The 18178-nt window shown below is 28.7% G+C and overlaps 4 protein-coding genes across 7 annotated transcripts; 2 read left to right on the top strand and 2 right to left on the bottom strand.

Annotated features, from left to right (window-relative positions):
• Nucleotides 1-242: 242 nt before the first annotated feature.
• On the top strand, nt 243-3224 carry LOC117238644 (actin-related protein 1). The gene is made up of 7 exons (XM_033503724.1): nt 243-402; nt 725-789; nt 1582-1908; nt 1997-2306; nt 2438-2611; nt 2717-2779; nt 2854-3224. Exons 1-7 carry the CDS (start codon nt 355-357, stop codon nt 2995-2997), a joined length of 1131 nt encoding a protein of 376 aa, XP_033359615.1. The 5' UTR covers nt 243-354; the 3' UTR covers nt 2998-3224.
• A 960-nt stretch (nt 3225-4184) lies between these two features.
• On the top strand, nt 4185-12352 carry LOC117238635 (anaphase-promoting complex subunit 1). 3 transcript variants are annotated; one of them, XM_033503709.1, is made up of 21 exons: nt 4185-4525; nt 4680-4823; nt 4898-5215; nt 5291-5361; nt 5442-5554; nt 5633-5899; nt 5985-6378; nt 6467-6656; nt 6736-7141; nt 7211-8194; nt 8265-8515; nt 8598-8669; nt 9340-9430; nt 9502-9706; nt 9770-10090; nt 10172-10400; nt 10486-10691; nt 10765-11104; nt 11280-11928; nt 11993-12121; nt 12196-12352. In XM_033503709.1, exons 1-21 carry the CDS (start codon nt 4502-4504, stop codon nt 12279-12281), a joined length of 5490 nt encoding a protein of 1829 aa, XP_033359600.1. In that variant the 5' UTR covers nt 4185-4501; the 3' UTR covers nt 12282-12352. The 3 variants fall into 3 exon arrangements, with proteins under 3 accessions (XP_033359600.1, XP_033359599.1, XP_033359602.1); XM_033503708.1 differs by having other exon boundaries at nt 8598-8856; nt 8927-9430; XM_033503711.1 differs by lacking the exons at nt 4185-4525; nt 4680-4823; nt 4898-5215; nt 5291-5361; nt 5442-5554 and having other exon boundaries at nt 5758-5899; nt 5985-6216; nt 6299-6378; nt 8598-8856; nt 8927-9430.
• A 411-nt stretch (nt 12353-12763) lies between these two features.
• LOC117238637 (rhomboid-related protein 4-like) lies at nt 12764-14300 on the bottom strand. The gene is made up of 2 exons (XM_033503714.1): nt 13668-14300; nt 12764-13578 (listed from the first exon to the last, which is right to left on the bottom strand). The coding sequence occupies exons 1-2, from the start codon at nt 13788-13790 to the stop codon at nt 12958-12960; spliced, it is 744 nt and encodes a 247-aa protein (XP_033359605.1). The 5' UTR covers nt 13791-14300; the 3' UTR covers nt 12764-12957.
• Nucleotides 14301-14609: 309 nt separating this feature from the next.
• On the bottom strand, nt 14610-16679 carry LOC117238636 (F-box/LRR-repeat protein 7). Of its 2 annotated transcripts, XM_033503713.1 has the most exons (4): nt 16566-16679; nt 16358-16479; nt 15548-16020; nt 14610-15460 (listed from the first exon to the last, which is right to left on the bottom strand). In XM_033503713.1, the coding sequence occupies exons 3-4, from the start codon at nt 16005-16007 to the stop codon at nt 14691-14693; spliced, it is 1230 nt and encodes a 409-aa protein (XP_033359604.1). In that variant the 5' UTR covers nt 16008-16020; nt 16358-16479; nt 16566-16679; the 3' UTR covers nt 14610-14690. The 2 variants fall into 2 exon arrangements, with proteins under 2 accessions (XP_033359604.1, XP_033359603.1); XM_033503712.1 differs by having other exon boundaries at nt 14610-16020.
• Between the last annotated feature and the right edge of the window lie 1499 nt (nt 16680-18178).

Genomic DNA, 18178 nt, shown 5'->3' with positions numbered 1-18178 from the left:
AAATATGTATACTTAATTATTTTTAATATTTTTATTGTATACATTATATATCTTAACAAATATTTAATAAGATATATATATATATATATATATATATATATATATATATATATATGTGATTTACGATAAGTAATCGATAAGAATGATCACATTTAAATACGTATTTTGAAACTTGTCAGAAAAATTGAATGAACAATTGGCAAACCTGTTTGTGACTAGTAACAAGTAATTTTATTTTGCTAAGCTGTCAATAACTCTCTCCAAAACTCACCAGAGAATAGGTGTGCAACTGTGGGGTTACAGTTGTTAATTTCCAAAGTTCTTACATAAAATAGTACGATTTTTTAGATAACTATGGAACCGTACGATGTGATAATTAATCAACCCGTAGTTATCGATAATGTAAGCAATATATCAAAATATCTAAGTCTTCAAATAATTTTACGTTCTTTAAATCAGTGTGTCAAATTCAATTCTACCATAATGTCGGCTCCTAAGCAACGCTCAAAATTTTTCTCTTTTTCTTTAAAGCTATGAATATTGTGATATATTATGTGATCTTCTTACATTTTTTCGTGTCATTTCTGTTATTAATATTTTATTATACAAATAGGTTATATCTAATAAAACTGGTGACCTAATAGAAATACTAATTTTTGTAGTTTAAAATCGATAATGATATTCAATGATAATGTTATAATGATCTTTTTATTTCCTTTTTTAGGGTTCTGGTGTAATTAAAGCAGGATTTGCTGGCGATCAGATACCAAAATGCAGATTTCCAAACTAGTAAGTAAATCTTCTGCTACCACTTAATTAATATTCTTGACAGCTTTCTGTTTGCTTGGAGGTTATTGACAGGCAGTAGATTGTAAGATAATTTCAAGTATTTTGAGTTCTCAAGATTTATATTGTTCTATAGTTTTTTAGTTTGCCTAATGTACTGTGTTAATTATACAAGGTGTTTCAGAATATGTGGGCACAACTTCACTGATGGATTTAACACTTCAGAATAAGAAAAAAAGCTCATATCAACATGGCTCGATATGATCTTGTTTTCACAATACAGCCATACTTGTATTATATCAATTATTTACCTGACTTTACAGAAATTGCACAAAATAACCACTTTTGGCATGAATACAAGCTTATAGATGTCTCAGCACAGCATTCTGCAAGGTCATACATTAAATGTTTATCTGCCATTTCTGTATTTGTATAATCTGCCATTATTGTCGATGTTATAAAATATAGGCACTCAATAGATATACTGCTATTATGAATGATACGATTGAATTGATTTGGGAACATTAAAAGGGAATGTTTACATAATATAGAGTGTTGTAGAATATTTATAAGATCGTACATAATATATTGAATGTTATTTGTAAACAAATAAAGAACTGTTTATCAAAAGAATTTTTGGAAAACAGAAATTTGGCTGTAACTCAGAAACAGGGTCATATGTTTATATGAACTGTTTTTGTTATTTTAATGTGTTGAATTCAATATGCGTTCATTTAAGTGAAGTTATGTCCATGTGTTCTGAAACACCCTGCATATATTAATAATTTTTTGCAGTATTGGCAGACCCAAACATGTACGTGTTATGGCTGGTGCTTTAGAAGGAGATCTTTTTGTGGGCCCAATAGCAGAGGAACATCGTGGTCTTTTATCTCTTCGTTATCCAATGGAACATGGAGTTGTTACAGATTGGAATGACATGGAAAGAATTTGGTCTTATGTTTATAGTAAAGATCAATTAGCAACATTTAGTGAAGAACATCCAGTTTTGTTAACAGAAGCACCGCTTAATCCAAGAAAAAATAGGGAAAAAGCTGCAGAAATATTCTTTGATACATTCAATGTTCCAGCTTTGTTTGTTTCAATGCAAGCTGTTCTTAGTCTGTAAGTATTCAGTTTTAATAAACTGTATTTTTTGTACAATATCATTAAACGGTTAATAACATTCTCATTATTTAAATTCAATTTAAAGATATGCCACAGGGCGGACTACAGGAGTAGTTTTAGATGCTGGAGATGGTGTCACACATGCAGTACCTATTTATGAAGGTTTTGCTATGCCTCATAGTATTATGAGAGTTGATATAGCAGGACGTGATGTCACAAGGCACCTCCGGCTTCTTCTACGTAAAGAGGGTATTAATTTCAGAACTACAGCAGAATTTGAAATTGTTAGAACAATTAAAGAAAGAGCATGCTATCTTGCTAGTAACCCTCAAAAAGAAGAAACTATTGAAACAGAAAAATTCCAATATATATTGCCTGATGGAAGTTACTTAGAGGTAATAATATATGTTGTTTCTTTAAAATTAGTTGTTACTTATACAATTTATGTGTATATCAATATATTTTAAATTTATATGAAAAATTTTATTATGTAATGTATGCAGAGTATGGTATTTATTTGCAATAGATTGGACCAGCACGGTTTAGAGCTCCTGAAGTGCTCTTTAGACCAGACTTAATTGGAGAAGAATGTGAAGGACTTCATGAAGTATTAACATATTCCATTCAGAAATCTGATTTAGATTTAAGAAAGGTATTATTCCAAAACATTGTCTTATCAGGAGGATCTACATTATTCCGCGTAAGTATAAAATTAATGAAATATTTTTCATGTATTAATATATACATATTAATACATATCAAATTAAATTTTATAAACATCAAATATGTGTATCTTGTATGTTAGGGATTTGGTGATAGATTACTATCTGAGATTCGTAAAATGGCACCGAAAGATATAAAAATTAGGGTATGTATAACGTGCAATAAACACTATTTGCAACTCGATATTCTTTTGTTAAGAATGTTTAAATTTTAATATAGATATCAGCTCCTCAAGAACGATTATATAGTACTTGGATTGGAGGTTCTATTTTAGCTTCTTTAGATACTTTCAAGAAGATGTGGGTTAGTAAAAGAGAATATGAAGAGGATGGTATTAGAGCAATTCATCGTAAAACATTTTGAACTTAATTTAGGAAGATTTATGATGTTATGTCAAATAATTTAAGTACAACACATAAATAATGGCACAGTCGGCACAAAAATCGACATGTACCGTATTTACCATGCTCTTTGAATGCTTTTAATACTGCAATTTTAAGAAACTGTTGCTTTAACTGTTCTTTTTTAATGAAAATATATTCCAAGGGATCATAAAATGTCGTATTTAACGAATTAAAAAGAAACGTAATGCAAAAACAGTGTAATATGATTTATTTTATACTTCGAAAGTTTATGTAAAACTTTTAATATGCAAATATTTATTTAGTCATAGTTTTAAAATAAAAGTTTTATTATATTTTTAAATGATATCTATTTATTAAGATTCCTTGGAAATGTACATAAAAATTTCCAATGCTAGATACATTTTAACTTTTCAAGATAAATTTACTTGTAAAAGTAAACACTATATTACTTGTAGATTTGAATGAAAATCTCTTCTTTTATAAAAGTACCATCTTTCTAAGTTATTATATTTGTTTTTATACTATTTATAATTTTATTATATTTAATACAATAAAATAATAGACTATTCTATTAAAACATAAATGAAATGCTTTGGTTAACCAAATAATCGTTATAAAGAAGATAATGTAATTTCTATCTCTAGTAACAAGTTTGCAAAGTATTTGTAAATATGTATGCTTTGGTAAAATAAATCTATAAACTCTTTACAAATATGCTGATTATGTCAAATTTTATAATCAAGCGGTAACAATGGCAAATTCCACAATTTCATATGCAATAAAAAAATTGCAATATATTAAAACCGCAAATATTAAAAATTTGAAAATATTTAATAGTAATTTTATTATGAAGGTACCAGAAATATTTATATTTGAGTTTGTATATTTTTCTAACGATAATAGAATTATTGAACGTCAGTTAGTTGTTCGAGATCTTATTATTTACTTCTTACTCACTTATGTATAAGAACATTTTTATAATTGTAATAATTATTTTCATGATTGTTGGATATTGTTATCATTTTTTACATAATTTAACTTATTAATTAAGTTATTTTAAAAGCTATATTTTATTTATCATAAATTATAATTAATAATCAGTATTGTAAAATTAATATTGTAATATTTATATTGTTTACTTTGACAACTTAACTATAATTTATAATCTAATGTATAATTATATAATTTATAATAAAAAGATTAAATTAGTTATTATTAGCGCAAAAGGATTCTATCATTTAGATAAAGGAAGTACATTATTAAGTAAATATAATTCTATGTTAAATATTTATCCAATATATTATAGCATGAAATTTATGTAGTTATGTACTTATATATATTCGAATATGGCGACGTCCATAGTGACGCAACGTTTAGCAACATTGTATTTGCACAAATATTTTCAAATAATTCTAAGAAACAATCTAAAATAAATACTATCATATTATTTACCTAATTCTTAATAATTAGATTCTGCAAATCTGGATGAAACTAAGGAAAAGATGATTGCCGCCTCAGAACCGGTGGTAAGTCAAATGTTTTTTAGGTTATAATATAATTAATAAACATATAATTAAATTGTGTAAGGTATTGTTTTCTATTAATATTGAACATTTTTTTCAATCTAAACTGATATATTAATATATTGAAAAATTATGATTCTAACTCTGTAACACAAAGGAATATATTCCTGGTGGAAGACAAATAATTTTACGACATCCTGAATCAGTGACTAATCAACAACTATTAAACAATCAAACAGTTGAAGGAGAAAGTATTTTGCTACAAAAATTTAGTGAAGTAAACATTTCAGATACATTGCCAGTAAGTATATATAATGGTTTTATTCGCATTAATGAATATTTAAAGTTTCTAATACATCAATTATATACATGTAGAAGGAATTTTGGATTGTGCGTGAAAATGATACATGTGGTGAAGAAGAATTATATTGTTCAGGCAAAATTGCAATTCATTCAAAGGGCAATCAAACTGCAAAAATATTAGAAACAACATATACTTGTGAAACAGACATTAAACATGCACTATGGTGTAAATTTCATACTAATATACCTGATCATTTAGCAAGAGGAAAAGAGACAGATGAAGAAGATAATTCTGATAAAACGATAGAATGTATTTGTTTAATTGATTCATATACTCTTAAAGTATTTACCAATCTTGGAGAAGATTATGTATCTAGTTTACAATTTCAGGTAATATTTTAATTAAATATGATATTTAATTAAAGACTTATAATTACATTATAGATTTTTTATCTTATAATTTAGGTATCTGCTGTGTGGTCAACAAGGTATGGAATTTTGTTGGAAAAAACACAAGTTCCCATATCAGAAACAAGGTATATTTTTTGATCTTTAAAATGCTTGTATAATAACAGTTCTAAACGTGCATGAATAATATTATGATCAATGTTTGTAGATATACATCATTGGAAAGAAATAGATTACAACTACATAATGACACAAATTTGCCAGTGGTATTTTCTCTTACACATCCTTTAGATGAAATTTGTCCCGTACTTATTAAGCATGGTATTATTATAAATTTTACAAATTTTTCTATAATACTTTAGGTCAAAGAATATAATTAATATATGATTTGATTTATAGGAAACATATCATACATGTATGATTCAAATCAACAAATTGTATTTACTAGTTCTGAACCATCTTTGGCTGTGATATATGATACAAAGACTGGGTTACATTCTGTATATAAAATACGTAAAGCTTCAACAGAAGAGTGTCAAATGGTTTGTGGAAATAGTGATACTACTCCTAGTATGTTTAATCAATCTGCAAGTGCTTCACCTTTAAACATTGGGAGTAATCTTTCCTGTAATAAAAGTACAAATAAGGGACACTTAAGTATATTTGGTAAACACAATACAATCGCATAGAGAAATCGTTTAATTTGGAAAAATTAGAATTTTCATTTAAAATATACGTATCTGCGTTTTAGGGGTACCAAATCCACAATTTAATATAGGATTAGGAATGTCAAATAGTCCATTTGGTTCTCGAACATCTTATACTACTACATGTTCAGGAGGTCCATCACCATCTCAACAACAACAGCAGCATTCAAGATCTCAGAGTCCAATGGCAACTATTTCACGTTGTCAATCTCCTACCCATTCTGCTTTCTCACCATTACTCGGAGCACCTGCAAATTCTATCATTCATCATACAAGGTTGCATCAAACAGTAATGGCTTCTGTATTAAATCAGACACAAAATAGTCCTTTTGGTAGCTGTAGTAACATACAATTACAGGACGTTATTTCACCAAGTAAACCTTTATACCCAGAAATATGTCTTGATCATGTATGGACTGAGAATGTTGGAATTCCAAAGTATATATAATATTTTCATATAAATCTTGTAAATTTTTTTCATATTTTCTAGTGTGTTCAAACAGTAAAACATTAATATTTTTTTAAGGGATGTTATGTCCAGTCGAGCGTCAAAGGTTTTTTTGTCATCAGATTTCGTGGGGCAGAACTATTTATGTTACTTAGTTCCACATAGATCTCAACTTTCTTTAGTAAGGCTTGAGAAAACAAATAAACAACAACAAATTATTTTCGGCATGGTAACAAACATTGTAGCTAAGGGTGCTGTTAATATACCAGTCAGTACTTACTAACATTTCGTAATATAATATTTAGTTATTAGAATAAAAATATAAGACGTACCATTTTATATTTCAGAGTTTACATATAATAGCGATAATGGATCTATCAAATGCAGTGGTATTATATTCAGGAGTGACTTGTATTGGAAAATTACATGTAACAGGAATACTTCCAAATTTAACCGGATATAACTATTTTTTATCTAATATCAATCATAAATTAGGTTCTCCATTTCCACGACGAAGTTCGTTAATTTCACAAAACTGTGCTGCTTCTCACGATATTAAATTTGAAGAAGGATTACACTTGTTAAGTCCTGTAGGTGGTAACTGTGCAAGACCACCTATTTTGTTAGAGAATTCTTTGATAGAGAATAATTTTCTTGTTTTAAAAGAAGCTGTCGGAAATAAGATTACTTTAGAATACGGGAGTAAAAATTATTTTCGAATAACGTTACCAACATCTAGTACCTCTCCCTTGGGTAAGCATACATATGTTTATAATTATATTTGATTTAATAGCAAATTATTTTTTTCTACATTTTTTACAGTAACTAAATGTTTACAAACGTTAAGAAGTGTTTTACAAAAAGATTTAGCAATGCAATTATTGGTAAAATGGTATGGGGCACGAAATGCTCCTGGACCTCAAGATTTTTCATCAGAACAGGAATGGTATCTTTTTCTTGTAGTTTTATTTACATTATTAGGATATGAAGTAGAAAAGTTACAATTAATTCAGAAGAATGAAAAAGATCAACTCAATGAACGCAATAGTCCTATAGTAGTATCAAAGAAACAAAAAACAAATAATTCTGGTTCAAATGATGATTGGAAATACATGACGAATTTTATGAAAAATGGAAGTTCTAAAATTTTTATTTCAAATATACTTGGCCTACAAAAAACGTCTAATATAATTCAAACATCTGTGCCACATATTATAGAATCAAACAATACAGGAAAAATAAATACGCAGTCTATTTTATTTCCGTATTTTCCGCTCGTCCTTCTTTCTTTACATCTTTTATATGAAGAATTGAAGCTGAATTGTGTAATGTCAGAAAGTTTACATCTGCTTGCACAATTATTGTACCAATTAAGCTTGGATTTAAAATTCGATGTATATGCTCATCATTATTTTCTTGATTTTCAATCTGTCTATTACTTAAAAAATGCAGTGTCTCAAATGAAAGAAGCAGATTTGCAGAAGATTACTATGCCGAATTATATTCCATTAAAACCACCAAACATATTTGAAACGTTAAATAATTTGTTAAATGGAATGGAAGTGACGCCATTCCCTTATTTAAGTCAAGTAAATTTAAAGACGAAAAATATAATTTATTTAATAGCACTCATAGCAAATGAAAATAAACCTATTGTGCTAGAAATCGATAGATTTATAAAGCATATAATACCAGTTGGAAGTCGTATAGATTTTCAAGAAAGCGGAAATAAATTCGAAAAAGAAATATGTAAAAATATTGAATGTTCTGCGATAGATAGAATAGTATTACTATATCATGAATTAGGTAAGTTTTTAATACTTCAAATATCACTATTTTTAATCATGAATTAAAAGTTGAAATATTCTATTCTCAGGCATGAACAAAAAAGATCTTGAAACATTACCTCCTGGTGTATCATTGCTGTTAAAAGATATAATGTACAGGTGTAGAGAACGTCCTCCATCAAATTGGCCAATGCAAGTGTACGAATTAGTTGATCGACAAGATTTATCTGCATTGGGCGAACATTTAAAATCATCTGTATTAAATCACTTAGAAAATGAAGGAAAAAATTATTCGATTAAAGATCCTGAACAAGATGATGGGATGGAATTTGATGATGCTGTATGTTTAGATAATATTTATAAATACGAAATGTATTCGGGAGGTATTACTTGTTACACATATTAATTATGATGTTATATAGGTATTAAAGTTGAGATTTAACAAAGATCATAGAATAGCAGAAGTTCGAAAACTTCTAAATTCGTCAAAACCGGTAAGGATAGCGATAGTTCAGAGGCCAGATGTAAGTGACCATGAATTTATAGAAGAACAGGAGAAACATTTACATGCACTATGCACAAGAACGATGGCACTTCCAGTAGCTAGAGGCATGTTTACACTCAGAACTTCAACTCCTATTATTACAGAGCAGTTACCAATTCCTCGACTTTGCTTGACTGGTACGAACCAACAATAGCATTCGTATTTCTAAAAATTTTTAACAATCGTAAAATGTCCTTATATGTATAGGAAAAGCACCTCCTCGTGGAACAACTGTAGAACTAGCTCACATAGATGTCCCACCAAATATGAATTTATGGCCATTATTTCATAATGGTGTAGCTGCAGGTCTACGTATTCATCCAGATGCATCTAATATCGATTCTACATGGATAGTATATAATAAGCAACAACAGGGCGAATTTGGTATTGAACATTCGGGATTCTTAATGGCACTTGGTCTAAATGGTCATTTGAAGAATTTAGCACCTTATAGCATGTATGAGTACTTAGTTGAATGTCATGAGGCTACCAATGTTGGACTTCTATTAGGATTGTCAGCAACTCACCGTGGTACAATGAATGTTTCTATGACTAAATTATTATCTCTTCATGTGGAAACTCTGTTACCTCCGACAAGTATTGAATTAAACGTTCCACAGAATGTTCAGGTTGCTGCATTGATGGGAGTTGGTTTAGTGTACCAAGGAACTGCTCATAGGCATATTTCACATGCTTTATTATCAGAGATTGGTAACTATTCAATATAAAATTATAACATGTAGTTGTATATGACTTTACCAAATTAATTAAATTATTTAAAGGCAGACCTCCAGGACCTGAAATGAAAAACTGTATAGATCGAGAATCTTATTCTTTAGCAGCAGGTCTTGCATTAGGTTTGGTAGTATTAGGATGTGGAGGTGGGCCAGATTTAGCTAATATACCAGACACTTTACATTATTACATGGTTGGAGGACATGTTAGACCTTTTACAGGAGCACAAAAAGACAAATATAAATCACCTAGGTAAACATTTTGTATTTAATTTTGTAAAACATTTTATATTTTTCTTTTTTCTTATAATTTCAGTTATCAAATACGAGAAGGTGATTCCATAAATATTGATGTGACAAGTCCTGGAGCAACTATAGCTCTAGGTCTTATGTATTTCGATACAGGAAATAAAGCAGTAGCAGAGTGGATGCAAGCGCCTGATACTCAATATTTATTAGATTTTGTACGACCTGATTTCTTACTATTAAGAATATTAGCAAAATCACTTATTCTTTGGAATGAAATTGAACCAACCAAATCCTGGGTTTCTAGTCACGTTCCTAACATTGTTTATAAATACAGATTACAAAAACCAACTTCTGAAATAGGGCAGAATGTAGATTTGGAAACCATGAAGTTAGTATATAGAATATACTTGTATTTAATAAGATTAACGTAATATCTTCCTTATACTAATTAATGTTAATTAAAATACAGCCAAGCTTACTGCAATATAATTGCGGGTGCCTGTATGGCTTTGGGTTTAAAATTTGCAGGGACTGCCAATAGAAATGCTTTTAAAACTTTATATAATTATGCTCAGATGTTTACGGCATTATCACATAAAACTATTGCCGAACTAGCAGGAAAATCAACCATTGAAACTTGTTTAAATGTTACCCTACTTTCTGCTGCTGTTGTAATGGCTGGAACAGGGAACTTAGAGGTAAATTTAATACGTGAATTATTAGTCATTAATGAATTATGTAATGTTTTTGTGTTTGTTAACTTATTTATACTAAATTGCATAGATTATGAGAATATGTCGACACATAAGAACTCGTGTGGGCCCTGCGAGTAATGTTGTTACATATGGATCTCATTTAGCAACACATATGGCTCTTGGTCTACTTTTTCTTGGAGGAGGGAAATATACTCTTTCTAATAGTCCTAGTGCAGTAGCTGCTCTTATAATTTCCCTTTTTCCAAAATTCCCAACACATAGTAATGATAACAGGTTAATAATAGAATAATAGCTTATTTATAAAAATTGACTTCTTACCTTAATAATTATTCTTACTAATTATTAGGTATCATTTACAAGCTCTACGACATTTATATGTATTGGCTGCTGAACCACGTGTAATTTTACCTAGAGATATTGATAGTGGTCAGTACTGCTATGCAACAGTGCATTTAACATTCGAATCTGAAAAAGATGGCGATGGACAAGATTTAATACTTCAAGCACCATGCTTACTGCCACAATTGTGTACTATTAAAAAAATTGAACTAAAAGACGATCGATATTGGGAAATCATTTTTGTAAAAGATCATAACTGGCAACAACTTGAGAATATGCTCAAAAAGTGTGAAACGTTAGATGTTAAACAGAGAGCTGGTTGTTTACCATATATAGAGGATCCTCATGTAATTATCTTTTGGTCCTTCATATCAAATTAAAAGTATTACTATTACTTTATTATTTATTGTAATCCTTGCTTCTCAACTTAGGATGGCTTCTGGATTACATCATATAGTACATAAATATAAGTATATAAACATATTAACATTTAATATTATCTTTTTTCTAAATATGTTTCAGGGTTTTAGAAGTTTAATTGCTCAAACTTTAACAACAGAAAATGTTATCGCGTGGGCTGCTCGTCCTGAATGTGTAACTTCTTTTACAAATGATAAAACTATTTTAAATATAGTAAAATGTTTTTTACAATGGCCCAAACAAAATAAAACTAAAACTGAGATTAGCTTCAAGATGCAATCTTGTGGTAGTTTAGCTAAAAATAGTTCTGGGTACCTATCACAAAGCTTGAGCAACACATCTGAAAGAATAAGTGGTAGTTGGAATGAGCAATCAGATTCTTCTAATGAAAAAATGGAAATTGTAGAAACGTTATCTTGTTCAAAAGATGCAAATTCTTTCTGTAAATATGACGGACAACATTCCGAAATGACAGAGTTCGAAAAACAGTTTCTACACACATTTGCTATAATTGTGTATGAATGTGTAATAAAAGATAAAGTGAGTCTCCTTCCTTTATGGGTGAATTTAATAAAAAGTATGGAAATTATTGAAAAAGAACCAAACAGCTTCTCCATATGGCAAATAAAACTTGTTTCATCTCAAATGTTAAAAAAGTCTTACATAGAAAGCAAAAATCCTGTGCTTGGTACAGAAAGTATACTTGCAATTAAACAAAACATTTCATATATTATGGATAGCTGGGAACGTGGTAAGTACTATATGTTTTTAATATTAAATGTATATTTTTTCAATATTTAACAATTTTTTTGTAGAATTAACACCTCATATAAAGTCTTATTTAACAAGTGGAAACATTGAGGAAAATATACCATTATTGCAAAGAATGTGCACATATTTCGTATTTTATGACATTCCATATAAAATGGATTACCAGACAATCTGTAAGTTTACCTGTTTACTGATATATTTCTATGCTGATTTATATTTGTTATGATTAACCTCAATATATTTTTAGTGGCATCATTATTAAACACAGAAGCAAAATCTAAAATACCTAATGTAACATGGTACAAATTATATAAAATATTAAAATCCAGCTAATTGTGTTACTGTGAATAATTGATACAAGTTTTGTATAAAATATTTGGAAAAAAAATTGATCATTAAATTAACTTATGTTTATAATTCATTATATATATATTGAAAAGATATACGGAGATTGTAGACTGATAATTTTTATAACCTGTTATACATGAACTAAATTTTGTTGCATATGTAATTCTTTCTCATGTATCATAAAATGCATAAAAATATATACAATCCAAATTCGTATAAACAAAGTGTTAATAAGATAACAATATAATTAACAGAAAATTAATTTATTATTCTATCTATTGTAATAAATATTATTTACAATATTAAACAATTTAAAATATAGCTTGACAGTTTTTTATATGTGTATATGTATATATGTAATTTGTAAATAATTTTAATATTCTTTTTATTACGGCCTGGAGAAACTATTGAACAGACATTAGATTAAAAAGAAAACTTATACAATTAAAGAAAATATTCTGTTTTAACATCCATAAATATATATATATATTCAACGATTTGTGTAAGTTGGAAGCATGTGCTGTTTGGTACTTAAGTTGTATCAGTCAATCAATATCCAGTTATACAATCTTTTAGGTGAATTTTTTTAAGATAAACATTGGAGTTCTTGGTAATAATAATTTAATATCTCTTGTCATTTGAAATTTATAACAGTTTCAATTTACCTGAATAATGAACTACGTCTTCTATAAAATTGTTCTTCATGTATAATAGGAGTACCAGTTATGCCATATATCATGTTATCAACTATTTCACCAATAAAAGTATAACAATATAAACAACCAACTAAAATACCCCCAAGATGTCCTATAAATGAAGATTGTGGAACTAACAGATGAATTAAAATTAGTTCAACCCAAACAGCAATTTTACTGGAAACTCTAAATCCTCCAACATCCTGAATTCTATCATACTCTTCACAAACTACAATTACTTTTAATGCAAATAAAATAGCAGAGAAACCAATAGCACATTGTGTATAATATCCATAATCCCCTGTTAACTGCATTAAAGCATAGCCTAATCCTGTATACATAGTACTGCATCCAAACGAAAGAATAGCTAATAGCATGACAAAATTTATTGTTCCATACATAGGTTCTAAATATGAACCTTTCAAGATCAAAGATACCATATTATAATACAAGTGCATATCTGAACCATGTTCAAAGTTTGATATTAAGAAAGAATTCCAATCATGGTATTTAAATACTTTTATTGCTGATATGCATACTTCCTCTGCATTCCATGGAACTTTTATCAAACCAACATATAGTAAAACCTGTAAAATGATTACTTTTTTGTATAAAATAATAATTACTTTGATTTATCAACTTCATTCACGTAGAGATTACATTATTATTTATTCACCTGTGCGATAATTGTAATTAAAGTAGCTGGTGGAATTTTATCAATACCATAGTTTAGAGCTTGCATACATAGCAAATAAATGCCGTATTGTAAACCCTGTTGTCTCCTTTGAATAGGTCTCATGACGTTGTATTAATTTACGAATGTGAAATGTTCTTTCGTTTATAACTTGGATCATAAAGCTCAAAACAATTTGTTGTTTTTTATATAGGTTATGTTTCACATAAGTTACAACACATAAAAGCAAAATGGATAAAAATTTTACCGTATAAAATATTTCTACTGTATCACGTAACATTTATGCTTCATAATTACCAATTATAATTTGTTGTTATGACTATAGTGCAATGATTTTATTAAAATCAAATACAGCACTTTGACAAACGTTTATTACGTTAGGCCGTCAAGAAGTTTAGCTTATTCAACATTATTCAGCACGAACTGGAAAAATTTGTAAATTTCACGAATAAATAAATTGTGAAGATAAGAGGTCAAACCAAGAAGCTTTCTTGTTTTTTTTAATTGTGAACTTTACGTCAGTTGTATGATCTTTATGATGAACTTTCTGGTTTTGAATTAGCAACAGCTCTTTGCAATCAGAATTCTGTGAATCATAATTATTCCAAACTTCGTTGATGGAGAGGTTTCAGCATACTTTTCTCAATTTTGTAAAATTTGTTTAAAAGGCTTTTATTTATAAAATAAATATACAAATTACATGAAACTTTGCTATTAATTTCCGTGTATTAAGTTATAAAATCAATAAATAGCAAAAAATTTGTTTTCGCATATTACAAACCGCATAATATATATGCCTAATGCATACATATATATATATATATATATAAACACGTGAAACATAATATATATGTATATATGTGTGTGTGTATATATATATTTATATATATATATAGCTGGTCAGCCGCTTTTTTTACAAATTAGTATCTAAATAAGTACTAAGATAAGTATGGTTAATAAATAGGTTGTAAATAAGATTAATAAAGAATGGTTTAGAAGACTCAATCAGCTTGAAAAACCAGGATTTGTGTGTTCTATGATGCATCTACGGCAATAACGTTTTACTGCTCGGTATCCAACCCATGTAACCCTCGGGCATTCGCCAATATTGAGCTGCCTCAATCCTCGTACGTAATATGCTAATGCTTCTAATCCAGCATCTGTGACACGCTCACAACCACATAAAGATAATTTTTTCAAATTTGGACATCCAGTAGAAAGGGCTTCAAGAGTTGCATCACCAATATCACATTTCCCTATATCAAGCGCTCTTAAACGCGGACATCCACGTGCCAAAGCTAACGTAGCACTATCACTAAGTGCTTCACAGCCACGGGCATTTAAATACCTCAATTTGTAACAGTGTCTAGCAACAACCAACAGACCAGCGTCTGACACGCGATCACATTTTCCCACTGAAAAGTAACGTAAAGATGGACCAAGACGTGCTGCCAATTCGCGTACTCCATAATCTGTGATTTTTACGCAATCAGAGACAGATAATTGACGCAAATTGCAACAATAGGAAGCAATCGCTATAAGACTGGCATCAGTTATACGCACACATCGTCGTAAATATAAACAAACAAGATGTGGCATGCGAGACAGTGTCAATACCAAGCCAGAATCTTCAATACCATGACAATCACTGAGATCTAATGATTGTAACTGTAACGTTGTTATTCGACTACACGCTCTTGTTACGCTGACACATCCTGTTAAGTCCAATTCCTTTAGATGTATGCAATTATCTAAGATAGCTGTCACATTTGTGTCTGTAACACGTCGGGAATGTCGTAAAACTAATGAAGTTAAACTTAAAAATGATAATTGGGCAAAAATCCCAGCTAAGCCAACAGCACCTTCGAGCATCAGACGACGGATATAAGTGTGGCATCCTCGTCTGGTTAAGGCATTCAAAGCAGCTGTTGCATTTTGGGGATAACGTATTTCTACTTCTTTCCAAAGAGATGGATGCCATGCTATTTCCCAAAGACGCCTGCAAGTTTGAGCAACAGAGCATAGATCTCTGGTACCAAGCCAACTAAATATCTTTAATAATAAAGTATCATCCAGTTGACACAAATCCACGACATAAATGCACTTCTGTTGTAATAAAATTTGTTGTCTAATTGGAACTGATATAACTGCTGATGAAGACGTAGAACGGCAAACATTGTTATCTAATGTATGATATCCTAGGTCAATTGCATCTGATGTTGGTCTGTATAGACCAACCTTTTGGGATGAATATGGAGTTTCTCTTTCAGAGCTGTCCTTTTCCCCAAAGGATGGAAGGAGAAGTGGACATGATCCATCCATTCCATGCTCTATTCTGAATTAAAAGAAATAAAAACGTTTCTTCAAACTGCATAGAGATCAAAGAAGTTAATTAAAATTATATCATAATTTCTTTATGTTTTGTTATTTTAATATTATTTTTGAATCTATATTCTATATATATTTTAATAATATTTACACTTCTAAATAAGACTTCAGAAAAAATACGTTGGTAAAAAATGAAAATAAGTTTTAGAAATGAAAAAAATAGCTTTATATATAGCATTGGGACTTAAATTTCGCGGGTATATGGATAGCCAATTAATTAGCTTATTAAGCAAATTAAATATCATAATTTAGGGCTGAGCAAATTAAAAAAAATATTTACTTACTATTGTGCGATAAATAGAAAAATTAGCAACAATACGTAACATTGCGGAACAATATCGATCTATTTGGCACTGCCTCCATTTTGATCTTATATTCCAATTCTTGAACCAGCTGGAGATCGTAGCTATTTCATATAATAAAATTACAACATATTAATATTTTTTGAAATATTAATTAATACCTGAACTTTAAAATTACTTAATTACATACTCAGAATTACAAATCGCAGCTAAAATGTTAATTTCAAAATATGCTTATTTATAAGGCCCCAATATTGTCGATAAATCCCCACTTTTTAAATAGACCTTCTTAGGGTTATTTTCATCAATCAATTTTATGATATTAAACATTTTTTTATACAGTGAAAATTCAATATAAATTTTTATTATTTGCAGTTTAAAATAATTTGTACTTTCCTTTACATTTCTATACTTTACTTCTTTTAAACAAATCACAATATAAAATAAAATAAGAATGTACAAAATATGTACCATTATAAATGTGAAATTGTACAATTAAATTAATTTGTTATAATTGTATATGAAATGTATATTACAATTTTTATAAAATATGTACGCAATATAATTACAAAATTGTATTGAAAGAAAACATCACATAATCATCGTAGGTTTAATAGGTTTAATTTCGCAATTCAATTTTGTAAATCCGCCTTGAACATTTATAATTTTATACACGATTGTATACTGTGTATACATCATACATGCCTGTGCGACATGTGTACGACCATGCTTTAAATATAGTACATACTATAAATTACATAATTTTATTGTACGTATAGGTTACTTTCAATAATTGTTTGTTATAAAGTTAAAATTAATTTAACAATAACCATTTTATCAAAATGGCTAATACTTCAGCTAATGTAGTTATGTCAAAGACCGTAAAGAACAAAAGTAACTTCGAAGATGAAGTCAAAAAAAGAAGTTTAGAAGATTAGCGAAAGATTAAAGAATTAGGAGCAAGAAAAGTTACCAGCTGCTTTTCATTCAGACTGATTCATTATTTACAAAAATGTAATGTATAAAAAATGAACAACGTAGATACCATGTCTTATATAGATTAACGTATTTAATGAAACGCGAACAAAATTGTTGTATTATTTTTTGCAAATTATAATTCATCAGATTCTGAATAATTTAATAAATAAATTTTTATTGCAGTTTTCAGTTAGATTTTCTTAGATTAAACATAGCCTCGTTTAACAAACTTTATCTTTATGAATGTATTACCATATTCAAAGCTATATGTAATATATATGTACTTGGTATTAGTTTCAAATTTGAATTCCTATGCGACAATAACCAGTTTTAAACATAATATGTGTTTAAACTCTACTTATCAATCTTTGAAGGCATAATTTTGCATAATTTATTACTACTAAAGCAAAAGCATTAAATAAATATGAGAAAATATTTGGAATGTGGAACAAGTTATGAACACAAAAAAAGATTTCAATATATAGAAGTAAATTCTATCAATTGGTTTGATTTATTTAATTCTTTATTAAAATCATTACAAAAAACATTTTGATTTATATTATTAATTCAAAATGTAAAAAGAATGTATTTGATAAAACACACACCAAACTATTGGAAGTAGTAGAAAGTTTTTTAAAGAATAACATAAAAGCTTATAGCTTTTATGTTATAAGCTTATAGCTTATAGAAATAGCGGAAATATCCGCTAAAGACGGAGTATTTATAGAAAAATAAATATAAAGTTGGAAGAAATAATTTTCCAAATCCACTGAATCATTTGAACTCATTTGAATGTATTTAAAATATTTATTTGTTTGTAGTCCT

The sequence above is a fragment of the Bombus vosnesenskii genome, unplaced genomic scaffold (assembly GCF_011952255.1).
Source record: "Bombus vosnesenskii isolate JDL3184/JDL3185 unplaced genomic scaffold, Bvos_JDL3184-5_v1.1 scf7180000013579, whole genome shotgun sequence".
NCBI classification, from domain to species: Eukaryota; Metazoa; Arthropoda; class Insecta; order Hymenoptera; family Apidae; genus Bombus; species Bombus vosnesenskii.
The sequence above is the reverse complement of the archived record's forward strand: the minus strand, read 5'-3'. Positions and strand labels throughout refer to the sequence as shown.